This window comes from Cibotium barometz, chromosome 44 (genome assembly GCF_041138505.1).
Source record: "Cibotium barometz isolate CiBa-2024 chromosome 44, ASM4113850v1, whole genome shotgun sequence".
Taxonomy (NCBI): Eukaryota; Viridiplantae; Streptophyta; class Polypodiopsida; order Cyatheales; family Cibotiaceae; genus Cibotium; species Cibotium barometz.
Genome location: NC_141089.1, coordinates 9,226,623 through 9,254,097, shown reverse-complemented (window position 1 = coordinate 9,254,097; position 27,475 = coordinate 9,226,623). Strand labels below are relative to the sequence as shown.

Sequence of the window (27,475 nt, the reverse complement as noted above, 5' to 3'; positions counted from 1 at the left end):
AAATGAACGAGGACGACATGGTCCTCCTCTTCATCACAAAAACACATAAAAAGAAACTCAAGCTCAGAGGCTTAGGACTTTTCCTAGTCACTAAGATAACCCCGTAAGCCGTTGTGTACATAGATACGACAATGTCGAAATGACGAGACCACTATCCAAAATCACTCTAAGGACCATTCATGACAAAAAACAAACAAAAAACGAAACAAGGAGCCCAACAAGAGGCTAAAGCGAAGTAAGCCAAACTTAGAAAGAAACATATAGTAGTCAACATGGGCCAAGTTGTAGACCTCGAAGAAGAAGACTGGAAGGTGAAACTGCTCGATTATGGTTAGGAATAACCACCCTGACGAGCTTCGCCCAAAAATTAGTTCTTGTAGATACAGGGACTAATTACAACTTAATGTCTTATGAGACATGGCTTTCCCTCGACGAACCCCCATTGAAAGAGACTCCTCATCTCAAGAACATAATTTAAGCATAATCACGCTTATGTTCCACATTGAAAATAATCCCTTGGAAAGAAAGTTTTATGCACAAAGAGATACTTCTTGGAAGAGGTTGGATAGGACACAATTGGTGCAACATAGACTTGGAAGAGATTGGATAGAACACAATTGGTGCAACATAGACTTGGATGCAAGGACAGCTGTCCTATATAGCTGGCCTCCAACCAAGTTACAATTCTCATGACAGACGAAGAACCGATACTTGCTACTCCCTCATGCCAAGAATTCACCTGTCCACTCACCACCGTTCTTTCACTCTCCAATCCACACAGATCCATGCTGCTCAAAAAGAGCCAACGAACCCACCACTACCTCTCACATCCTCTCCACTACCCCACTTGACAGCATCCCAATTTCGACTCTCAAAAGCCAAGTTGTTGATCCCCCACAAAAAACTGTTCCACTATATGTTCTTACCTCTTCAGCCAACCGGTACTCTAATATCACGAGACGAATGTGGTGGAGATGTTGAGTTTGTGCTCCTTACAAGCTTTCTTTTTCACGCGAACGCACACACACACACAAGAGAAGACAAGCACACAAGGAAGAGATAAGAGTACATACTATAAAAGAAAGTAGTCGCCTACTAAAATATACAAGATTTGTTCATTCAATACGAACCACCTAACTATATAAGGTGGTATTATAACTATGCCATAACTCTAATAAACCAAAGTAATTATCACATAACCAGTACCATTACCAATAAATCAACCATAATCTCACCAACCATGCCAGTAGAGTAAGTGTAGAGCTATCATTCGAGTGTGCCATCTATATCCACACTAGTTGACTCAATATCTCAACAATAGAAAGACATTCACTTATGGTGTGCTCAAGTCCCTAGACTTTAAGCCAATAAATTTGAAATCGTGCCAAGTATGATTGTATACTTAGGATGGATTAGTTATCTATATTAAAAATCTATTATTGATGGTGAATCTTGAAGGCTATTCTTCACCAATCTCCAAACAAAGTCAATGAACTTGGTGGTGAGAAGACTGGGTGTTTTGCACTAGGGATTTCTACCATGAAGTTAACCAAGACCTCCCTAGTGTTTGTCAAAGAAAAAAACAAGACCCTAAAAAGATAAGAGAACCCTCCCTATATGCGAATGTTTGTCTCAAGGATTTACCAAGAATACCACCTCTAGATGTCTTGACCATGTTATAGAGCTCATTGCTAGAGCCATATCATTTGTGAAAGCACCTTACCGATTCAAGATACAAGAGTAAAATGTTTAAGCAAATAAATGATCTCTTGCAAAAATGATTCATTAAACCTAGTTCATTACCTTGGTTTTTAATCAAAAGAAAAAGGATGGGACTTTTAGGTTGTGATTAGACTATGGAAGACCCAATACGTAGACAATAAAGAACAAGTATCCTCTATTTTTGACCATCTTCTTGTACAATTGTCAAAAGCTACAATTTTCTCCAAGATTGATCTCAGATTTGCATATCATCAAAAGCTAAAGTTTTCTCCAAGACTAATCTTAGATAGGATATCATGACATAAGAATCAAACAGGAGGACATCTTTAAGACTCCATTCCGAATTAGGTATAAACATTATGAGTTTACAGCCCTCCCTTTTGGATTAACTACTACTTCTGCAAATTTTATCTCATGAACAATGCATAGTAATTTAGGCATAGTTTTTAAAGCATGTGTTAGCACATTCAAATAATAATCAATTGACAGTTTCACACTAGATGCACATGTTATTTGATATATGAGGACCACTCACACAAGGTGTTATAAAAGGATCCACGTTAACAATAATCAAAGGCAATCAACTTCCAATTTCCATCTGGTTGAAAACTACATATAACGAGCACCTAAAGACCAACTTGTATATTCGAATGTTTTGAAATTTGGCTGGGTGGGTGCGTGTCAAAATGAATCTAAGGTGAAGGTCATTGTGTAAGACACCAACTGTCCTCTTAAGAAAGGCCGATTGCCACCATGACTTTCCACCAAGGAAAAGGTTGATCAAAGGCATTTCACAATTGTTATAGCATGTGGAGAGGCCAAGATTCAAACACATCAAATTTATTGAAACACGACAACAAATGAATAGCGAAGTATTGACTACTCTATCTCAGTACAATTTTTGCATGATGACACAATGCAAGTGCAAGTGATGGAGAATGAAAAGGCTAGCTTCATGACTCGATGGGCTGGATCCTCGTGACGGTCGAAAGAGGACACAAGAACACCCACAAATTAGGGCGCAACACAAGAATCCATTGTATAACAACTCAAAAAAAAGCCTCCCTTGCAAATATACAATTCAAAAAAGCATCCCTTGCACACACACACAACCCGATATCCACTCCTCCCCACCCACAAAAAAGATTGGCCATCATTCACACACCATCGTTGCAACAAATGTCTTTGCTACAATCCCGGTCCCCTTCGTTGGGTGAGGTCACTTTGCCAATTTCATGGGCTTACAAGAGACTATGCAAGCAGTTTGCTTATGCAAAAGATTGGAATGCCTCAAGAATTTCCATTGAGCATTAATGTTTCTCGTGAACCAACGTCCATTAAAAGTTAATGCGCAAGGCTAACTTCAATCTCAATTGGTTTTAATGCTTCATCACTACCTAACATCTTCTTCAAAATATAATTCATGGTGCATGGTAAAATGCTCACCAAAATCAAATTTTGAGTGTCCATCTACCGCATTTAGCAGTTGTTTTTATAGGTACGGGTTATATTCAAGATTAAGAGATTTTGAATAGGCATGAGATTTACGAGCCCTGTGTGAAGGAGACGGCCCCCATAAAATCACGAATACACCAAATCTACAATACTTGTTTATCAAGCTGCCTATACTCAAGCTTTTTAATAGTCATAGCAACTACAAGCCACCCAATCAAGATATACCACATGGATGTGCAAATCCAAACTAACTGCATGGATGCAGCTTTATATTGAGCTAATTATTTATAATTTTTCAAATCGACCATTCGTAAACCCCCCAAATGTTCCAACACTAGTGCCAGTAAATAACAGGCATGATGTTATCATCATTACCGAAGAGGGTGGATCCCTGTCCCCACACCCACAAATACAGCGATCAAATTCTTAAAAATTGCAAAATGAAGACTGCAAGAGCAGGTATTGCAAACGTTTTACACTACAAAAAAAGATAATCAAACCTCAGAGTGGTATGCATGCCCAGGCCTGCAGCAGCTTCCCAACATTCAGAAAAACAATTTCCTGTGAGACAACAGTAGTATACCTACTGTATAGTAAATATTTCTCCTTTTCAGCTGACAACTCTCTCAGAAATGTAAATGCTTCAAGAGGGTGGTGAGTGCATTCTACTTTCTTCAACCTTTCGGCGACCTGCTACCATTTAATTTTATGTAATCAATGTAAAGCTTTAAGACACGTCCCTACACACATCTATAAGTATTGAGGCCCTAGTGCCTTAAACATGGTTAAAAAATTTGCACCTGTAAAAAGATACGAGCGGCTGGATGTAACTGAAGCCTCTCCTTATCAAAAAGCACCTTGGCCAAAACAGTTCTCATTCTGTAAAGGGAAGGATGACCCAGCAGAGAACCCTTCTTGTGGACTAAGCTCCTCATTGTCCTCCATTTTATACATATCATGCACATTATCCTCAGCTGAACTCTCCACAGAAACACTTCCACAACAGGTCACCATCTGGACACTATCATGATTACCACTTGCCATGGCCGTGATAGATGCACTCTTCTTTGACCTTCCTCTCACCGTTGACATGCCAGCATCAGTAGCCTCAGAGAAGTTTTTAGGCTCTTTCACGTCTTTTTTTCCATTGGAACCCTTGTTTGTTTTAGGTGCTTTAGGAGGCTTTGGTGGCTTGCCTTCCACGTCACTCTTTCTCTGCAGAACAAAAAACAATTTGTTTCCGGTGCCATAAGATGCAGACTAACTATGTGCACTCTCTCTTTTAAAAAAACAATGTGCACATTTCCATTTTTTGGGTCTTTTAACTTTGACAAAGTTCTGACCAACAACTCTACTGTGCAAGGCAAGGGCTGGCAACGATGCAAACGCACACATGTATGCAAAGTTACACGCAGGAGACGTACAAATGAAAAGCTGAGACAACCTCTAGAGTTAGTCAGATCATGCACAACTGAACTGGAGACACACTCTGCTGCTGAGTACAAGCTCACCCTTGCATTCTGATGAGATGCAAACCTGAATATGCAATTAAAACTAGAGAAACATCTACAGAGCCATGTCATCTGTCTAGTGGCATAACTTGCAAGAGATATAAATGAATGCAGAGACAAGCCTCCAATCTAAAAGGTGGCACTCACCACTTTATGGTTCATATTCTAATCTATGATTTCTATTGCTCAAAGATGCTTGATGAATGCCACACAACAAAATGGTGCCCTCTCCCATCACATGAAAAGGTCAAAGGTACTCAATCCGCATGCTTATGCAGAAGTAAAAGTGACTAGCAAGTTTGCAACATAATCATTTATGAAAGAAAGGAGGCAACAGAGAGAAGACTCGCTAGCATAGAGTCGGGAACATGGGACATCGTTTACATGGAGTCCAAAACATGGGTGAAGGTCATCATGGAAGCTTGGGCATGAGGTCCAAGAAGAGAGGCAAGAGAGAGAAGACTCGTTAACATGGAGTCGGCACTAAGCTATGACGAAGGCCACCACACTGAGATTCTATCACTTCTCCCAAGGTGAAGGGTAGACTCAGCCATGATAAAGGTTAAAAAGGCCATCCATGATGAACGGTAGACTTGGGCATGGTGACGGTTAGCACACATGCATGTGCAAATACAGTGTAGGCACATTGATCAATACACTGCTTTGGCCCATCAACTATGAGAAGGGATGCAGCTTATATAGGCATTGGAGGTGCTTCATAAAGAGCAGGCCGGCCACCTTGTGAGTGTACGTGGGCAGTCGTGATGGCTGCCCACACTTTTCTTTTGTATAAAGGTGGTCATGGGTCACCTGTATTCACCCACGTATGCTCCTATTCGACAGCACAAAGCATGGGGATCACTTTGAAGATAGGCAGCAGCTACGAACAGGTGGCAATGACCTCCTCCGAACAATTTTGCGGCATTTTTCATAGTCGGGCTGAACACCTTTTCAATTTGACTCTTAAAAACGTTATTATCAAGGTTTCTAAATGCCACGTGCAGGTGTTCCTATGTGCCATCATTTGCCCCAATTTTGAAGCCTTTCACACCTTACTTAGGCTACATATATGCATCAAATGAATCCTACTAAAAGCTTGATCCTATGCACTCCTCTTACACCCTGTTCCTATGCAATGGTTTGTCAACTCAAAAGCTGTCCCTCAACAGGGCTCACAACCAGGAGATGACCACTTCTATGTACCCACCTTTAACACCCCCCCTCAGATCCTAGTTCATCCCGTGGCACCGACTTCGTGAAGATATCTACGACATTGTCCTCATGTTATGTACCTGGACACTAATCCAACGAGATTAGAGGGCCCCAAGATTAAGGATTAGCAAGTAGATACTTGGCTATGATTCCTGGATTGATAAAACAAGCTTAATGGCTGCTATAACTATTTATGGCACAGTTATCACTATATAAGTGAGCTTGTTTTATTATGAGATACAGCAATGCAGATGCACCCGCTGAAGGTTTGGCTTGGACCAAGAGAGCAAACATGCTCATGCCACGCACATGACGAGTAAGTAAGTCGGCGTGTCGAAGGCTTCAGAGCAAGCTTCAGTGGTATGGGACGCAGCAAATTGCCTTACGAGATGAATCAACTGGAAGAGGTTGAGATTGCCCGACCGTCGTTGTATGGGACAAATTCATAAGAGTAAATCTCCTTGGGAGACACCGGTACTATTGAAGCACAAGGACGCAAATTGGAGAATGTGTGTCAACTATTAAAACTTGAATAGTTACGATCAAGAATAGATATCCCCTTTCCAGAGCGCATGATTTGATTGGTAGGTTGCAAGGAGCTTCCTATTTTACGAAGATTGACCTTCCGACTGGTTATCACCAAATACGGATAGTTGAGGAGGAAGACGTCTTTAAGATGGGATTCCGCACCTGGTATGACCATTACGAGTTTCACGTGTTACCTTTTGGACTCACGAATGCTCCTGCTACTTTCAACCAATTGATGAATGATCTCTTTGGAGATTCGTGAAATTCATGGTCGTGTTTCTAGATGATACCTTGATATACAACCGTACTCTCAAGGAGCACGTCGAACATCTCCAGATCATCTTGAGGATTTTGAGGTGAGATAAGTTGTATACCAACTACACGAAGTGTGAGTTCTTAAAAGAGAAGTCATATATCTAGAACATCGGATTACACGAGATGGGATGAGCATAGATCTTGAGCATATACATAAGGTTTTAGATTGGCCTCTTCCTTAGATTGTGAGGCTACTTTGGGTATTTTTGGGATTCATTGTCTTTCTTAAGAAGTCCGTGCGGGACTATTCACGATTAACTGTACCTTTCCAATACCTCCTTCAGGAAAGCAGATGTCATTCCCATAGCCCAATGTCTTGGAACGAGAAGCTGGAAGAGGCTTTTCAAGCTCTCAAGCTTAAGGCGAAGGATGTGCCAATATTGGCCTTGCCGGATCCCAGCAGTCTGGTATTTCAAAGCAAGAAGCTTGACAATACCCAGGTCAGATGGCACACTCGAGAGAAATAGTTGTATTCCATTATACACGCTATGAAAACTTAGCGGCATTATCTTTATGGAACCAAGTTTATTGTGATGATCGACCGTAAGTCGATTTAAGTATATATGTGATAGACCTGAGTTGAGGGGGAGGAAGGAACACTGAACTAAGTTGATGCTGTACTTCGATATGGAAATAAAGTATCGAAAGGGTAGTCTAAATTGAGTGGTGGATGCCTTGAGTAGAATTGAAGAGGTGACCTCATAAAGTAGCATTGTATTATGTCCAAGCTTAGACTTTAAATAAAGCGGTTCCAATGTGTGTGAATAACCATTAGTGTGTATGAGCTCTTTTGTGTGGGAACCTCCTCTTGGAAGACTATTATGTAAGTAGTGATGTGTGGCAAAGTGACACCTAGCATCATGTTTGGCATATGGCATATGTAGTGGCATAATATGCTTCGCCTTTGTAAAGGGGAGTCTCTCCTATAAAAAGCACCTATTTCTATAATGCAATCATGCTTTCCACGACTCTTGTATATTTTCCATAATCCCCTCATTAATGTACTGATTATCTTGCTCGTCAACATACAACATCTCTCTCTCTCTCTCTCTCTCTCTCTCTCTCACCCCTCCCGCTGCTCCCTTCGCTCTTCGCTCTCCCGTCTTGCTCCGCGCCTTTTCCCCACCCACCCACCCACCCACCCACCAACCCTTGGTAAGGCCCCCAAGGCAGCAACATAATGGGGACTTGAATTTCATCCATTTCTTCTCTTTCTCTCCCACATATTTACCTGCGCCTTTCAAACATTCCCTCCCTCTACAATGGGAGGGTCTGTAGATGACAAAATCAGCCAGCTTGATCATATCCTTAGGGATCTTATCAAGGACCAGAAGAAGACATTGGACAGCACCATCACCGCCATCAAGAAGGACTTATTGACGCGCATGGGGAAGCTGGAGGCCGAAGCGGAAATATGGAAGGAAGAGAAGCTTACCATGCAAGAGGAGTGGGAGAAGGAAAAGCTCGCCATGCAGGAGGATATCAACCTTTTGAAGGGCGAAGTGGCATCCTTACGCGATCGTTCACGGGAGGAAGGAGAGACTCTTGAGGTGGACAAAGAGACGATCAAAGAAGAGATCACCAAAACCCTCACCCACACAATCGAGGGAAAAATGGAGGCGGCCTGCGAAGGATGGATAGAAGTGATGAAGAAGAACATCAAAAAGGAGGTGCAAGAAGATGTACAAGTGATGAAGAAGAACATCAAGAAGGAGGTACAAGAAGATGTACACATGATGCAGTCTACCCTTGATGAAGAGAAGATGCGACGGATTCGGGACCTCAACATCCGAGTCACAGGGATACCAGAGAGCACTACCTCCACGCCCGAGATTGACGGGCGGAACCTATGTACCAAGGTAGGACTAAAGGAGGATGAGCCGCTCCCATTCACTAGAGTATGGAGGACAACCCCAAAGGACTCCACCAACGGCAAGGCCTTAACTACAGTTCCCGGACGAGGAGAGTAGGATGAGCTTTATGAGAAGACGGGCTATCTTGAGGAGCTTGCCAGAGGACCCCATCTACTTCGATGATGACCTCACATGGATGCAACTGGAGCACAGAAGAATATGCATGCCGAAGATCAAGGCGGCACGCAAAGAAGGGAAGAAGGTACATTATAGGGATGGTCACATCTACATTGATGGGAAGAGGGTCGAATAGCGCCATCTGGCCTATGAGACACGGAGGAAACAACATGAAGACAAAGAGATACACATAGCAATCTGGAACTGTAATGGAGTCCTATGGACACATCCAGGGAGACTTGAGGAGGTGATGGAGGGTCGGGATATCATCTTGATGACAGAGACACATGAGAGCCCGGAGAGAGGCTTACCATGGGTTGAGGGTTATCAGTGGGAGTCAGCTCACCGACAGGGAATGAGACAGGCCACCTCTCGAGGTTCAGGAGGTATTGCAGTGCTTTTCGGGCATGGGTTACATGAGCATGTTCGAGTCGTAGCACGAGACTCAGAGGCGAGATACATGTGGATTAGCTTACGTCTCTCGGAGACCAGATGGATTTATATCGGTCGCCGTTTGCCACCACCGAGGAGCCGGGTGGAGGAGAGGCTAGTGAGTCTCCATACTCTGTCTTATCTGAGGAGATCTTACACTATTCGACACTGGGAGAAGTCTTCTTGATGGGGGACTTCAATGCACGGACTCAGAGCAGACAGTGCGAGATCTATGACTTTGAGGATCCCTTGAGACTAGAGCCACTAGCTACAGAGGATACGGGGACCACTCGGATATCCGCTGATGGAGGAGCAGACAGCACTGGATATGGGCAACATTTGCTGGAGCTTGGGGCCCGACACTATCTCGTTATTTATAACGGGATGACTCAGTGGCCAGATTCAGGTGGGTTGACTTGCTTTCCAGTGGGAGGCGGCAATAGTACAGTGGATTATGTGATGGGATCCCGGGAGGCAGCAGATATGGTGTCTCACTTCACCGTACCACCATGCCCCATTGGGGCGGATCATACATACCTATCCCTCACTTTCAGGAGCTTATTGGAGACCCACCCACACATCATACAGCCACCACGCACTATTTTTCACTTCACTCAGGACCTAGCCGAGGTGTACGACTATCATGTTCATGATCAGCTATTTGCCTTAGATCCATCGGCACCCATGGCCATGCTCACCTCCCAGCTCTCACATGTACTACACTCCGCAGCCGCGAGGAGTTTCCCATACCACATACAGACAGGACGGCCACCTACATCTGGGAGCATGTCCCAGAACCGATGGTATGATGATGAGTGCAGAAACCTTTACCGCAGTCTCCGAGTGCAGAGGGCTCGCGGGGAGATCACCCATAGACAGGCAGGCAAGAGGATGCATACTCTCACCCGCCGTAAGCGGCGAGCTTATGAGGAGGCTCAGTACTGGGACACATATCACATGCTCATGAGCAGAGATGCTGCTCCTGCTTGGAGGAGACTCAGAGAGCCCCGTCCTCCCAAACCTATTGCCTATCCTTAGACCTGGCAGACATATGCAGAGAGACTTTATGATGTGCCTGCACAGCCCCCTATACCACAGCCCACAGAGCCATGCTCCACAATCTCCACCTTCTTCACCCCACCTATGGTTAGGAGGGCCATATGTTGACTCCAACATGGACGGGCGACAGATCATACAGCATTACAGGGAGAGCATCTCATCTATGCTATTGATACATTGGCACCATTTCTTGCTCATCTCTTCAACAGAGCTCTGTCAGAGGGGTTTCCGGCAGAGTGGACGATGCACACTATTGTGCCGATCCATAAAGCGGGAGATGTACTAGACCCCGGGAACTACAGGACCATCATGACTGGCCATATACTGGCCAAACTATACGGGGCAGTTTTGGAGGCAAAGCTGAGCACTCATGCAGAGATTGGGGGATTGAAAGCAGCAGGCCAGGCAGGCTTCCGTCGAGCCTTCTCGACCATCGACCACATTTTTACATTGAGGTGCCTGATTGATCAGGCCAAGGCACGGAGGCAACGGCTCTATTGTTGCTTTGTGGATTTCCGCAAGGCATTTGATATTGTGCCCAGAGAGCGCCTCTTTCAGTGACTCCAGACACTAGGCATACCTTCAGACATGATGTGGGGCATATACAGGCTATATGAGCAGGTCTTTGGGAGAGTCCGATGCCCAAGAGGCTTGTCCGACATAGTTGCTAGCACCATTGGTGTGAAGCACGGGTGCCCGCTCTCCCCCACGCTCTTTGGGCTCTATATTGATGAGGTGGTCGATTACATCACACAGGCAGGAGGCTCTTGGGTTGAGCTATCAGGTATTACTGTCCATGTTATGCTTTATGCTGATGACATCGTCTTGGTATCCGACAGGTTGGGCTTCAAAGACACCTTGTGGCTCTTGATGACTTCTGCGCACAGCAGGGTGGGAAAACCAGGGTTATGATCTTCCACACTTCACCCGCAGTCAGGAGCCACACTACTCTCACATTAGCAGGAGGGCGAGTCGAGGTGGTGAGCTCTTATGTTTACCTTGGCATCACATTTACTAGCTTAGCTGGACGCTTCTCCATGGCTCAGGTAGTCCGAGATAGAGTGACCCGGGGGTATGCAGCTCTTGCTGGCCTTGAGCGTCAGTGTCATCAGGCACATTTTCAGGAACCCCGCACGAAGGGGTGGCTCTTTGATACATTAGTGACACCAGCCTTGATGTATGCAGCAGCGGTTTGGGCACCGGGGCTTGCAGCCTCCACATGGGTACAACTGGAGACACCACAGATCTTGATGCTCTCGAGGATGATACGCAGCAAACCATCCGTCCCGCACGACATTGTTCGAGCTGAGTTTGCTGCACCACCTATGGCAGTGGAGGCATTGTTCCAGACGATCTCTTTTATATACAGGATGAGGGAGATGCCCACAGAGAGATTATCCCGCCGAGCTTTTGAGGCATCCAGACAGCTGGCGAGGCTGGACACACTGGATCTTGGTATGCACAGATGCTACAGTGGTTCTCACATGATGGGATAGACATTCAGCGGTTGCCACCTTTTCAGTATGATCAGTCTGCTCCACGGGGTTACCTCTCTCTCAATGAGGGGAACAGAGTGAGGAGACAGGACATATGGCAGCACTACATACACGAGACATGGACAGCACCAGAGAGCCCACTACCACCGAAGATGCTGTATTACAGTGACCACTTTATGAGCATCTCAGGGGATGGGTTTATACATCGACCGCGGTACATGGATGTATACATGCCACACAGCTCTCGCGTTGCTATTGGACAGCTACGAGTCTCATCACATCAGCTAGAGATAGAGGTTGGGAGAGCGGCACGGGTTTCCAGAGCTGAGCGGATATGCAGATTGTGCCGCGAGGAGGTGGAGACTGAGGATCACTTTGTATGTAGATGTAGAGCCCACCAGGGGGTCAGAGATAGATATGCAGGATTGTTTGAGGAGCACTCTTCACTACATTAGTTGATGGAGGCCTCGGACCAGCGACAGCTTGGCAGACTACTACTAGAGCTTCATAGTTCTCGAGAGAGACTCCTCCAGACACCCGCTCCCACTAAGGGTGGGAGACAGTCCCAGCTCACAGATTTCTTCCAGAGAGCTATGCCAGTGCCCGTGGGGTGACCGCACAGAGAGCAGAGGAATTGAGAGCCAAGAGGAGACCTAGACAAACTGGACATAGAGCACCCCGACTCCGTCACCGAGAGATAGCAGCTATCCGAATGAGACACCAGATGGAGACACAAGAGAGGCTAGCTTGCTTTCACTCAGACTCAGGGTACATGTTCACGCCATTCACAGCCTCACCATCGGCGATGTATGATATCTTATATCCCTCTTATGGCACTGGATGGAGTTAGACATAGATCTGCATAGCATGCTTGTACTACCCCTTCAGCATATAGAGATGCATCTCGCCTTAGCACTCCATCCACATCCCCACCCCCCCCTTATATTGTTTGTATATGGGCTCCACCGATCCATGATGATTCATAGTTGTATCCAGACACATGCACACTTTTTCTTCTCTTTCTTTTCTTCTGATGACCGGAAGAACACAATTGTATTATTTTTTGTCTCATAGGCCGACTTTGGCCTCTTGTAGACGTTAATATATCTTTCTTTCTTTCTTTCTTTCTCTCGCCCCTCTGTGCACAGCCGCATTGTTCGCCACCTTCTCTGCGCAGCCGCCGATCTCTCTCCGTAGGCCGACTTTGGCCTCTCATAGACGGTTCGCTTCGAACCTGCGCCCCCCCCTTCGAACTTCGCTGCCCTCGCTTCGAACCTGTGCCCCCTCTTCCCTTTGCTTCGAACCTGTGCCCCTTCCTCTCTCTTCGCTGCCCAACCTGCGCCTCCTCTTGTTGCAGGTACTTGCCTCCCCACTTGCAGCTGGCCACTTATGGGGGCCACCAACTGAGGACCAAAATCAATACTAGAAAGGGGACCCCTTCAGTCCAACATGGACAGCTCGCTGAACAACATGGACGAAGAGGAGATTGTCGCCGAACTCGGAGGAGCCGCTGCTGCTGCATTTCATACACCGGTAAAGTCCCCTTTTGTTAAGAAGTTTTACGTGAGAAAAGGTAGGGAATGGACACTCTCCCTGGGGGTCAAAATGACTGGGGAAGACATCCAAGAGAATTGATAAAGCAATGTATGATGAGATACACATATTGATCAGGACAGAGATACATCTCCTGCGTGAGGAAGTTAAGCAAGAAATGCAGCAAGAAACACATGCATGTTTGGCTGAAACGTATGCAGACATGTATGCATAGATGAAGGGCGAGATGCAAGCCCAAATACAGGCGGAATTGCAAGTTGCACAAACTTTTATGCAGGCTGAAATCACAAAAGAATTGCAAGAGGAAATGCATGCAATGATTGTAGTATGATCTTGGAATTAAGGGCAGAGCTGAATGCATCAAGGAAAAGTTAGACCATCAAAATGAGGGACAAGGCATGGCTGCAGCACCTCAAATGCAAGAGGAAATAAAAGAACTAAAAATACAGGTGGAGAAGGAGAGAAAAACCTTCGCCGAGGTTCCACAACGCACCAAGGCGGAGGTGGAAGAAAATGCTAAGTGGATTGATGTGGTAAAAAAGCACTAGGGAATGCCTGACAATAAAGTGGAGGTGATGAATGCAACCCTGAAAGAAGAGGCTAAACAGCGAGCCAGAGCCCTACATGTACGGGTTACAAGGTGGGGGGAGAAAGGTCCTCCTCAAGAAGATGCTAAGACACTGAGTACAAAGATAGGAGCCACAGAGATTCCTAATGCAGAGGCCAGAAGAGTGGGAAAGGATGCCACCAGAGAGCACGAGCATTGACATTGAAATTTGCAGATATGAATAAGAAGAAGGCGTTTCTCGCCAAGAGGGCCGCGCTTAAGGGGGAGAGAATTTATCTAGATGAGGATCTTACGCCGGCCCAGGTAGCACACCGGAAGGAGAACATGCCTTGAGTGTTCGAAGCACGTAAGGAGGGGAAGTGGGCTGTATATAAAGATAGGCAAGTATTCATCCGGGAGCGCCGGTCATCTTGACGAGGAACGGCCTATGGGACCTTGAAGTTATCGGTGTGGAACTGCAATGGAGCCCTACGGGTAGATGCAGGGTACTTCAAAAACACTTTCAAAGGCCGGGATATTGCCATGTATACATGGACACACCAATGTGCAGGGAGTGAGTTACTGAGGTTCCTGGGTATAGATGGGAATCAGTATGTCGACCCCAACCACACATGGCAGGGGGGGCTAGAGGAAGTGGGGGGGGGGGGGGGGGGTAGCAGTACTGTTAAGGGAGGACTTACGAGAGGCAATACATGTGATGCATAGAGGTGCAGGCGCACGCTACATGTGGATCAAAGTGAGCACAAATAGACCTCGGGACATTTACATTGCAATATGCTACTTCCCACCGGCACATTCCAGATACGCTACGTCAGGAGAATCACCATATATGCCGCTATACGAGGACATCATGAGATTTGCGAGCTTGGGAGATGTACTACTCACGGGGGATTTTAATGCACGAACAGGCCGGCAATAATCAGCTCTATATGCTACGGATGAGCCCATGTACCGCGAGCTAGCAGCAGATGAGATAGGGATGCACAGATCTGCTCAGGACACAGGAGAGGTGACAGAATATGGGAGACACTTCCTAGCCTTGGGGAGTGCACATGGGCTAGTTATCTATAATGGCCTATCCCATTGGCCAGGTTCAGATGCTCTCACATGCTGGAACAAAAAGGGACAAGCTAGTGAAGTGGATTACCTGATGGGCTCACCTACCTTGAAACATGATATACAGGATCTCTCCATTTCAGGCAGACCCATTGGGATAGCAGCAGACCATGCACACCACCCTCTAGTCATACCAGATACCCAAGATATCACTATACTCGGGGAGATGTTGCTGCATTGTGGATATGTTAGAGGCACACCACCCTCTAGTCATACCAGATACCCAAGATATCACTTTACTCGGGAGACCTCTAGTGTATATGGCAATGCAGTATATGATGGTTTGTTCGCTCTTGACCCAAGCAGTCCACTTGATGAGCTTACGAAAGAGTTGGCAGATGTGTTACATGGTTCAACAACATATGCTTTCCCGTATACCCCCCCTCTTTCTACCCCTCCTCGCCATACGGCCCCACAGAGTGCGTGGTACGATGATGAATGTCGCGAGACTCGTAACCGCTTGCTGCGGGAGATCACCCTTGGCATCCACACACATAGACAAGCTAGAACGCTCTTCAAACGCCTTGTGCGGAAGAAGAAGCGGGATTACCTGGCCAAGCTTGAGATGGAGATATACCAACTATTTTTGGGGCAGGACAGCAAGAGGGCATGGAAGATGTTCCATGAGCGACAGCCACCCACAACTATCACAGCACCTGAGGCATGGCATGAATATGCAAGAACTTTATATGAAGTACCAGGGCAGCCCCCCACCCCTCATCCGTCAGCGACCCGCCCGGATTATAGTACTTTTGTCACCATTCGGATGGTTTTGGATGCTATTGACAGACTACATAATGGAAGAGCCCAAGACCAGGATGGTTTGGTAGCAGAACATTTTTCATATGCCAGAGATGAATTGGCACCACTGCTAGTACACATGTTTGACAGGGCCATGTGCGAAGGTTTCCCAGACAGTTGGTCGGCACATACTATTGTACCTCTATTTAAGAGTGGTGACCCCATGATACCAGGGAACTACAAGACCATCATGATTGGCCATTGCTTGGCCAAGATATTCATATCTATTTTGGATCGAGAGCTGAGTAGATGGGCTGAGACACATGGACTCAGAGCACCTGGGCAGGCAGGTTTCAGACGAGGTTTCACGACTTTGGATCACATATTTACCCTCAGAGCTCTCATTGAGGAGGGACGAGCACGGGGGAAGAGGATATATTGCTGCATTGTGGACTTCTGCAAAGCCTTTGACAAGGTGCCACGTGCCAGACTCACGAGGAGATTGCATGACATTGGTGCTCCCGAGGAGATGCAGTGGGGCATTTATGCATTATATGAGGCGGTGATAGGCAGAGTATGGACTCCCGGAGGCATGTCGGATACAGTGACTAGCACCATTAGGGTGAAGCAAGGATGCCTACTGTCACCCACCCTCTTTGGACTTCACATTGATGAGTATCCGACTACGTCAACAGGATGGGGGGGCAGGGGGGCCAGTCTGGTAGGGGTTTGGATACCCATGCTGCTATATGCCGATGACATTGTACTTATTGCAGACTCCCCTGAGGGTTTGCAACAGCATTTAAATTTTTTGCAGTCGTTTTGTGCATATAGGGACCTCACAGTGAACCTTGGGAAGACTAAGATTATGGTCTTCAATACCGCACAGGCCTGGGTGACTAGATCCGACCATCACTTCACTTTTAGAGGTGAATCAGTGGAGTACACCAGATCATATGTGTACCTAGGAGTCACATTCAACGGACCACAGTTCTCTCTGAGGCAGGCAGCAAAGGCTAGATTGGCACATAGATATCCAGCCCTAGGGACACTAGAGAGACAATGTGCCTACATTCAGTTTCAGGAGCTACGCACCAAACTCTGGTTGTTTGACACATTGGTCACACCTACACTCTTATATGGCTCACCCATATGGGGACCCATCCTCTACCACACAAGGAGGGAGCCGCTCGTCAACCAGGTCGGACCAGAGAGAGTTTCTATGATGGATGGCAGGTACTAGAGAAACCACTGGTGACTATGATCGCACGCATGATTCGGAGCAAACCATCGCTACCTCATGAGATTGTCAGAGCAGAGATAGGAGCCACACCAGTGGTTACCGAAGCCCTGTTCTAATCAGTGACATTTTTGCACAGGATATGGGAGCTCCCCAGACAGAGATACCCACACCTAGCACTTACCTCTTCCACACCTAGCACTTATCTCTTCCAGGCAGTTATAAGTAGACGGCGATACACGATGTTGGTACGCCTAGATGTGATGGCATGACGATCAATGCACTCCCTCCATTTGATTCCAGCCTGGACTGCCCCTTCTTGGACCTTAGTCGCTCTAAGCAGAATAGGGTGATAGGGATGGACATCGTGAGGCTAGATGCAGAAAGGACATGGTCCAGCCCCCCCCTACCTCTAGGCACGAAGATGGCCCACTATCGGGACCATTTTCTACATCTCTCCCTCGATGGCTTTGTGACACGGTCTACATACATGGACACCCATCTCTCACATGGCATTCGCAGTGCCATTGGACAGATCCGCACTTCATCACATCAGCTGAGGGTAGAGATTGGCAGATACGAGGGGATGAAGCCAGAAGGCCGCATTTGTCAACTATGTCACTAGGAAGTGGAGTCAGAGGAGTACTACATATGCCGATGTACTGTGTACTATGAGATACAACGGAGATACGAGGGGATGAAGCCAGAAGGCCGCATTTGTCAGCTATGTCACTAGGAAGTGGAGTCAGAGGAGTACTACATATGCCGATGTACTGTGTACTATGAGATACAACGGAGATACTGGTGTCTCTTCCGAGAGGGTTTTGGACCATTACGACATGTGATGGAGTTTGAGGATCAGAGATGTTTGGGATTTTTCTTATTGGAGCTCAGACGCCATCGAGAGGCTCTCCTATGAGCCAGGTCAGTACGCCAGGATCCACCCCGCCAGCGCCATGACAGATTTTTTTAGGGCCAGGGACCACCCCGACAGATACAACCAGGACCTCCACTACCCCCTCGGCGAGCCAAACGTCCCATAGACGTCCTTCAGGAGGAGTCACCCTTGACACATCCATAGCACTTTGTCGAGCGAGACACCCATGCTTACCAGGACCTCGTCCACGGCCGCTTCATCACCGGTGGATTAGAGCCATCATCACCCGCCACATGAGACGACTGCCCCGCCACTTTAGTTTCTCGATCTTACAGCACCCCATGAGAGAGAGATACTGAGATGAGCAGATTACACCAGTCTTATGCTAGTTGTAGATATTATACACTTTTGTTATACCTCAGTACGAGTATTTTCCTTTCATGGCTGTCTAGGACTGTTTAGGACTTTTTTAGTCCTTTTTGTCGTACTTTTGATGAGAAACCATCAGCTGTGTACTATGTTTTGGTCTCATAGGCCACTTTGGCCTTTCGCAGACGTTAATCTCTCTCTCTCTCTCTCTCTCTCTCTCTCTCTCTCTCTCTCTCTCGTGTTCCTTGCACACCCGCACCAGAGGGTACAACAGCATTCACTTTGGTCGGTATTGGCAACAAGTCCAGGCACGGAGCTCCACACATTTCAACCAAGACTAAGGAGTCATGTCATCTGTGAGTGTGGCAAGTGGCCACTTCCTTATCAGGAATGGATTGCTGTTCCGGAATGGGGAGGTTTGTTTACCGGATAGCGCTGAGATTAGGAAAAGGATAGCGGGTCATCCAGGGGGATACAACAAGCTTCATGGCCTTTTCCAGCAAGTTAGCTATTTATGACGCAATTATCACTATATAAGTGAGAGCTTGGGTTGTTATGAGATACAGTTGTGCGGATGTGCCACCGAAGGTCTAGCTTGGACCAAGAGAGCACAGATGATCATGCCACGCACATGGCAAGTATGTAGGTTGGTGTAGGGGAGGCTTTCGAGCAGCAAGCTTTACTGGTATGGGACGCCAAAGTTAGACACAAGCCTATGGGATTGTGCAAGAAGCCCTAGCCTTGGCTCGGGGGAGATCGGTGGATGCTAGTCGCGGTTGGCAGGTGAGCTAGCCTGCTACCTCATGATTTGGTTTAGGACTAACCTTGGTTTTCAGCTGTGTTTTTTAGGGCAGATTTTGGGAAGGACTTCACACCTCAAATGGACAATATTCCAGAAACATCATCATCAATCAATATCTTCTCTCGGACATAGTGATATTACACCTCTATATGCTTCTTCTAACGGGTTTTTGGCCATAGCCAAGCAGTTTTCAAGCATAGGATTATAAGATGGGTCAATTATTGTTTATGTGAACAATGGAATGATTTTGTGCTTGGAAACTGGCCATAAACATCATGCCACAAATAGAACTACTCATAGTGTTGTTCAGAAACATAGAACTTCTACCACCTTGAATGTAGTTAAACAAAATTGTTGATGAGAGCCCATGTTATCTACATCAAGCTCAGAGGTTCTCACCTTGCTTTGCCGCTGTTTAGCTGAGGGGACAGCATTCTCCACACCCTTTTCAACACTACCATCTCCTACCAAAGGATTCTCTTCCTCGATAGATGCACTACCCTCTGCATCCAGCCTTACAGTACGCTTGACACCAGAAGCTACCACCCCCCATCCTTTCTTTCGTGTCTCAGGTTTATCCTGCAATTGTACAATGAATGGTTTAATGGTTCTGAAATTATCAGAGTGTTTGGGGTTTTATTATACTGAAAAAAACTAAAGGAAACACAAATTGAGATCAAAATGTACCGGTTGCTTTGAGATTTGTTCCTTCATTTTCTGTTCGAGCTCAGCATCATCCAGAAGTAAAGACACAACCTCTTCAGCTTCAAAAACATCTCCCTGAGAATGCCCACCAGTCATCACCAATTGTTGCACAGTATTCTTTTGACTGGCACGCTTCACAATTTTTTCTTCCACAGTTCCTTTGCAAATTAATCTGTACACAGTCACCTGTTCATACAAGAAATAGTGGTAAGTACAATGTCCATGGGGGTCACATGCCACCTTCAAAGTTGGCCCTGTCAAAAAAACAGCTGCTTTATTTTACCTCCTTGGTTTGCCCAAGTCGATGAGCTCTATCCATGGCCTGCAGGTCCATGGTTGGGTTCCAATCACTTTCATAAAAAATGACAGTATCAGCAGCTGTCAAGTTAATCCCTAAACCACCTGCCCTTGTGCTTAGCAGAAAAACAAAAATGTCCCCCCTGCAAGACTCACGTGTGTTAGAACACCCATGTATGTGTTAGACTCACGTGTGTTAGAACACCCATGTATGATAAAAAAAACTAGTACATCCATTAAATAGGTGAGCATTCGTCACCTATGTTGGAAATCCTTGACCATATCCCGGCGATCCATTATGCTCGATGACCCATCAAGTCGAAGATACTTGTACTTCCGGTAGTTCATATAATCCTGAACAAAACCATCGGCAAGAGGACCAAGTTGATTTTATAAATAAATAAAAAACTTAAGAAATTGATAACAAAACCAAGAGGCTCCAGACAAGAATATCAATATGAATTTTATGCAGCTATAAGAATTGGGGTCTCGTGACTCGACATAACGACGGCGGTGATGAGGCCAACCAGATAGTTCATTATATTGTGAACAGGTTTGAGGACTATAAAGTTGCGTTTGTGGCTCATTTGAAAAGTGTTCCTTGGTGGGACTCTGACCTTGGAAGAGGGGGGGTGCGTGGTATGGGATGTGCATGCCTTGAGGGTATGGGCTATGCTGCAGTTGCATTGGTCTCTAGCTCAGGGGTGGCTTACCATATATCCGGTTTGCAGCCTATGGTTGGGTGGAGAGTGCTAGCTATACCCACCTATGTCCTGATTATCGATCTTGAGCGGACACACAGGTAAGTAGACTCCTTACTTGGGGTGTTTCAAGTATAATCATAAAAACTAATGCCACACAGCAACTTTTTGAGACAAATTTGAATACCGCCATGCAAATGCAAGAAAATCATTAAATGAAAAAAAATATCACCATCCAAAGTTCTCAGAATATGCCACCTCCACAATTGAACCATGAACTCTTGTGACTTTATAAAACTACTCTATCGTTTGCCTGCATTCCGGACGATGTGGCAAATGCATTCCGGACGATGTGGCAAAAAACTATAGCTGCTCAATATTCCACCCCGTTGCATAGATTGGCAAGCAAGTGGTGCTTCCTCAGCAAACTGGCTGGCTGAATCAAATGCCTTTTATGAAAAACAATTTCAACGATGCATCTATTGCTTGGTTAGCTCTATTGTCTCTTAAGATGCTCACAACAGTAAACACTGCAAGCTTTATATATACCTCACTGGCAAAGCACTCAGGTGGTGGCAACAGTTCGAGGTGTCTCACGTTGGTAAAGAGGGTGGAGTCCTACAACCTTAGGAGTTGCCATCTAAAAGCTGACACAGATTTCTCTTTTTCTCTACCATCAAAAATCTAAAGGATAAATACTGGAGATATTTGATTTGAAAACATAAAGAAGAAGTGACAACTGCAGCTTGCAACTTAGCTGCATATATTAGAGAAGTCACTCACGATCTTCAGTCATTCAAAACCATCGGCAAAACGAGAGGGGTGGCCCAAGCGAAAGGGAAAAGGAAAAGCAAGTTCCACAAGAAAAGCACCAGATTATTTGTCTTGAGGAGATGGATTGTCGGTTGTCAAGCATATCAGTGTTTAAGCTGACGTGACCTAGAGAGTATGCCAAGACATATTGTCTTGAGCTCAGAGATGGCAAGGCATTGGACATAGAATGTAAGGACCATGTCTTGCAAAACCACCTGTGATTATCTTTCTTCAAGGAACCACCTCAGCCCCAGTCCCAACCATAGAGCCCATGAATCTCACCCCCCAAACTAGAGGTTTGGAGGTGTCTAGAGACTAAACTCTAACCCATGCATAATAAGTCCAATGCCTCTATCAACCACTAAAGTTCCCCTTTAGATGCCTCAACCCAAACCCTAAGTTAACCAAGGTGGTTGAGTACTTGCAATACCAAAGGAGTACACAAAGTACACATCAAGATAAGTACTTTAAGTACATTCATTTTTTTTCTTTTTAAATATATAGTAAACAATATATAACTCAAAAAATACTATTAATTTGGGGAACTGGAACAAATTGGGAGACTTGGAGAAAATTGAAGACAATAGGGGAAAATTCAAGGGAATTGCATGGGCTTGTAGAAATCGGGGGAGATTGTGAGAATTGAAGGAATTAGGAAACTTGGAGAAAATTGGGAAACTTAGGTGACATTGACGGAATTGGTAGAAACAAAGAGAAATTGAAGGAAATTTAAGCGAAATTGACGGAATTGGTAGAAACAAAGAGAAATTGAAGGAAATTTAGGTGAAATTAGAGGTATTAACGACTCTGGAGAATATGGGAAAAATTGAGGAAAATGGAACAGAATAGGGAAGTTTGAAAAAATTGAGAGAAATCAAGAGAGATTGGGAGAAAAAGAGAAATTTGGAGAAATATGGAAAAATCGTAAATTTTTAAAAAAAACTTGGGGGGGCTAAGAAAAAATTTGGGAGAATTGGGAGAAAGTTGACAAATTGGGGAGAGAAATTGACAACAACAAATGCAGGATATTGGTTTCTAGAACATAGAGAACAACTTTATTTCCATTTTTTACACAAACTGGTAAAAAAATAATTGTATCGTGTAAGGTACATGTTGATTGTACGAGTGCGGAATGCACCTATGAGTTATCTTGACCCTAGGTTAGGCCTCTTAACCAGCCCCACCCTTGGGGTGTAATCCCCCTCCCCCCCCTCGGCACGGTCCTTAAGAAATGTCGATGCCCTTAGCTATGAATTTAAGGAAGCAACCCTTCAAACTTCATGCACACCCCCCAACTAGTTGAAATTTAGCATTGCTAGGGAGGCTCATAGCAAGCAACAAACTACATGATCAAATAATAAGAAGATTCCTTAAACAAAGAATAACTCAAGCATAATCATGATACTAATCACATGATGATTGCATTAATCTAGGTCTTAAAATGAGCCAAGGATTACATTTTTTTGTAGCTCTCAAGAAGCCCTCATCCACAAGCTACATGCATCCTTGTGACATCCATGTGTCAATAAGTGCCCATACTCCACATGCCTCCTTGTGCTTTCCATGTGCTACCTTTATGAGCAATGACTTCATTTTTTATATGTAACCATACAAATCAACCTTTGAGCTCGGACCCTTCGTCTTTCTTCTTCCTTTTTAATGTGCATGCTCTCCCCCTCAATCTACTCATGTTGTACCCTCACACATTTTTATTTCAAGACTCCCCCTCGCTGTGATGAGGTTCTATCACCTAACATGCTACATTGGACCTACACTCCTAGTCATATGATGGACTCGTCTTTCTCAGCTTACCTTGGGGGCTACAATGTTGGCTTTAACTTGACACTTTTCACATAGGAAGATGTAACTATTTGGCCCTCCTAGCTCTTTTTCACATGATGGAACTCATGCCCTAACACATGGACAGATGGATGAAAGCATGGGAACGGGGATCTTGAATTTGGCTCATGAAAAAGCACCAATTTTAGTCAAAAAGCAAGGAAAAGCAAAAAGTCAAACTAAGTTGACCATGAGCTAAGGGCACCATTGGAAAGAGGAGACTGAGCTGAACTAAAAAGCTAAAAGCCGTTTCTTCAAAATGCAGCTCCAGGGCCAAAAAGCAAGGCCCTAAAGTTGGAAAAGAATAATTAAAGAACTTTAACCAAAGTTGAGTAATATTTTATTAAAAGTCCAAAAAAAAAAGAGACAAAAGCATAGTTAAAAAAAGTAAAAAGCAAAGCTTGGCCCGCTTTTGGTAAAAAGCAAGGCCTCCCTTAAGTATAAAAGAAGCAAGAGCCTTCCTTGATGGATTATCTACAAGTGGAGATTATCAAAAGTGCATAGCCTCTCCAAGAAGATAATCTTCATCATTCAGCTTAGCTTCTCCACTGTTCTGCCGCCTGCCGCCAGGCTGAGCCGCCACCTCCAACAGAGCCGCCATCGCAGGCTGAGCCACCAGCGGCGCCACCGCCGCTCTACTCTGTTCTGCGCCGCCCTACCCTCTACCCATTCCGCCCTGTCCTGCCTGCTTCTGCTCAGCATCAGAGAGCACCGCCGCCAACACCAGCAACCAACAACCCTATCCACAACCAACAGCCAACAACGCCTTGTTCTGCCCGTTTTGCAGTGCTGCTTGCAGAGAGCACCGCCGCCAACACCCATCTGCCGACTGATTTTTGAAAACTTCATTTATTGCACACATCCAATGTGTGAGCTTGGAGATCTTTGGATTTGGATCTAGGACCTGGACTTGGATATGTACTTTCATTTAGTACCAGCCTGGTGAGATACTCTTGTGGGTCATCCTTGTGGTCTGCTCAGCATCAGAGATCTTTTGTTTGACACTGACTTCAACTCGGACTTCTACATCGACATATTTGTTTGATATTGTATTCTTTGGTTGTATTGATCCTGGCTCGGAAAAGCTTGTAGATTCTTGAATAAATTCCTGAAAGGGGCCGAGGCTTGTTCCCCGCTTAGTGTAGTGTATTGTGCAAGATCCCTTTGCCCTTCTTTCTCTCTCCCTCTTTCTCTCTATCTCTGTAACTCTTGGACACATGGTTGAGTCTGTCACTACACGCCCCGTTGGGCTTATAGTGGTATCAAAGCAAGGATTTCTTTTCAAGAAATCTTTCTTGGGGTGACAGAGCGGTGTCAAGAGCAGAGGGAGACCAAGGGCTTAATGAAGGGAACAACTATGAGGCCAATATAGGACTTCAAGATGGAAACCCAGCCCAACAATCTGTTTCCCATAAAACCGTGGCCATGACATCAACAGAGTATCGAGATTTTCAACAGTTTAGATAGTTTCTCCGAGATGAAGAGTTCTTAGCTTGGAGAGCCAAGAAGGAACACAATCGTAGAAGCCATCTCATTAAAATTTACTTCTTATACTCCCATTCCATCACTAATGGAAATGCGTAAGTTTGTCAATGGATTGCAACCTAAACTTATGCAAGAAATTTACATGGCGGAACCGAAAACCTTGGAAGAAGAACAAGACAAAGCCTTGCAAGCTGAAGCCCTGCACATGGGCAAATCAAAGAACGAAAATCAAGATCCATCCCAAAAGAACAGGTTCCAAAGAAGAAATGAGCCACAAGAGAAGAAGGAAAAGAGGGGGGACAATCCTCCATTTTACCAAAAGAAGTTATCCTACAAGCAACTTGAAGAATGTATCAAAGAAGAAAAGTGTTTCCAATGTGGGAAGAAGAGACATATGGCTGTAAAATGTCTTGATAGGCCAAACCAAGAAGCCAAGCCGCCCCAAACCAATGCATTGTCAAAGGAACTTCAACATCAGGATGACACACCGCTAGAGAGAAGGCAACTTTTCAAGGCTTGGGACAAAGTGGCTAACCAATCCGTGCTCATCCATTTCGATAGTGGTGCTACCCACCACTATATTCATCCGAGTGGTTGAAGATATCAATCTCCCTCCGGATAGGTTCACAGCTCCTATTTTTGCAGGTGCCGCCTTCGAGGGAATGTCAACAGAGGTGACCTCTATTTTGGAAAGCTTCGCTTACAGATTGGGGTCTATGTGGACCATGAGAACTTTGTTGTAGGAAAAGTTGGACATTGTGATGTAATTTTGGGTATGCCCTGGCATAAGAAGATAGATCCGGCCATTGATTGGGCTGGAAATAAGATTAGGTTCCCTTTAAGGGCAAGAATTTAACTTTTGATGTAGGAGAGTTGAGGGGAATTCTATTCCACTCATCAGCCATGTACAGGTTCCAAAAGCAATAAAGCAATCTGTTTCCTCGTACTTGATATATGTCAGAGATCCAAAGGAGTCTGAGAGTGATGTCACTCCCAACACTTGATCATGAAAGGAAAGACTTCTTAAAGAAATATGAAGATTGTTTTGCAGATACTCTTCCAGGAGAGCTACCTCCAAAGAGACCAGAAGATCATCAAATTGACATCATGCCAGGAAGTTCACCTCCATATCGTGTGAGTCAAGCACAAGATGAGAGTATGAAGCAACTACACGAGCTACTAGAAAAGGGTTTGATAAGACCTAGCTCATCACCTCCATATCGTGTGAGTCAAGCACAAGATGAGAGTATAAAGCAACTACACGAGCTATTAGAAAAGGGTTTGATAAGACCTAGCTCATCACCCTTTTGCTCTCCAGTCTTATTGGTTCAAAAAAAGGATGGTCCTTGGAGTATTTGTATTGATTACAGGACTCTTAACAAGATCACTGCGCAGAACAGGTTTCCTATTCCTAGGATTGATGACATCCTAGATAGATTGGATGGAGCCAACATCTTTAGCAGGATTGACTTGAAGACTGGTTACCATCAAGTCAGGATTGTTTCAGAGAACATTCACAAAACCGCATTCAAGACAACTTTTGGACTTTATCAGTATTTGGTGATGCCTTTTGGTCTTACCAATGCCCCAACTACCTTCAACAGAATGATCGAACGAATATTTCGACCGCATAGAAAGTTTGCAGCTACTTTCTTTGACGACATCATTGTGCATTCAAAGAATGGGAAGAGCATCGAAAGCATTTGGATATGGTATTTCAAGAACCGTGGAAGCACAAGTTATATGTGAACGGCAAGAAGAGTGAGTCTTTTTTGTTAGAAATTCACTACTTGGGCCATGTAGTGTCCAAGGAAGGGGTCAAGATGGATCCAGACAAGATCAAGGTTATTATGGAATGGCCAGAGTTGACGAGCGTGCATGCAGTTCCAAGTTTCCTTGGCTTATGCTCTTAGTATAGAAAGTTCATCATGTGATTCACCGTAGTAGCTAGCCCACTGCACGATTTGACAAAGAAAGCCATGCCCGTGTATGACCTGGACTGTGTTCTATCCATGGGATTGTCATGCCATGAAAGAGCCAGTATTCGTGCCGTGTCTTGCCTATGGGACTGTCACTCCATAGGGAGGCTCGTGCCTGGAACTGTGTTTTACCTATGGGACTGTCACTCGGAACTCCATAGGAAGACCAGGATTTATGTTTTATGTCGTGCCATTTTTTGTGCCCGACAAATATTTTGTACTTGTTCCATGAACGGGAGATATGTCCATGATACTATTTGCACATGCACTCATGTTTTGCATGTTTGAAACTGTTTTGGCATGACTTGTATTTTTGTGTTTGCCTGTTTGTCGTGTTACTTACTGAGCGGGGACGCCTGCCAGTGAGTCGTGAAGTTTGCTCTGTCTTTTGACGAGTTTTGGTGCATGTGCCCAGGTGGTAAGTGTATTGCACATGTTGGTTTAATAGTTTATTTTCTAACCTTTCATTTTATAAGGTTATATGTTCACACTCACTTAAAAGTGGGCACCCACTTAGGGGCCAAGGTGGGGAGCCTCACTTATCTTGTGTGTGTGTGGGGGTGGGTGCATGGTCACCTACCCACACCACCTTGGAGCTGGCCGCCCACATGCAAACATGAGGAGCCAGC

At 45.2% G+C, this 27,475-nt stretch overlaps 1 protein-coding gene across 12 annotated transcripts in view; it reads right to left on the bottom strand.

Annotated features, from left to right (window-relative positions):
* Positions 1-3,250: 3,250 nt before the first annotated feature.
* Positions 3,251-27,475, bottom strand: part of LOC147612928 (chromatin-remodeling ATPase INO80-like) — a 94,605-nt gene continuing 70,380 nt past the window's right edge. For 4 of the 12 annotated variants that reach the window (XM_086782201.1, XM_086782195.1, XM_086782202.1 and 1 more), the window contains 5 exons: positions 20,289-20,383; positions 20,016-20,172; positions 19,715-19,918; positions 19,427-19,606; positions 3,636-4,392 (listed from right to left, as the gene is read on the bottom strand). In XM_086782201.1, the coding sequence (XP_086638327.1) occupies positions 4,024-4,392; positions 19,427-19,606; positions 19,715-19,918; positions 20,016-20,172; positions 20,289-20,383 (1,005 nt within the window). In that variant the 3' untranslated portion in view covers positions 3,636-4,023. Of the gene's footprint in view, positions 4,393-19,426; positions 19,607-19,714; positions 19,919-20,015; positions 20,173-20,288; positions 20,384-27,475 lie in introns of all 12 variants that reach the window. The other 8 variants (XM_086782200.1, XM_086782196.1, XR_015263326.1 and 5 more) reach the window with 7 other exon arrangements.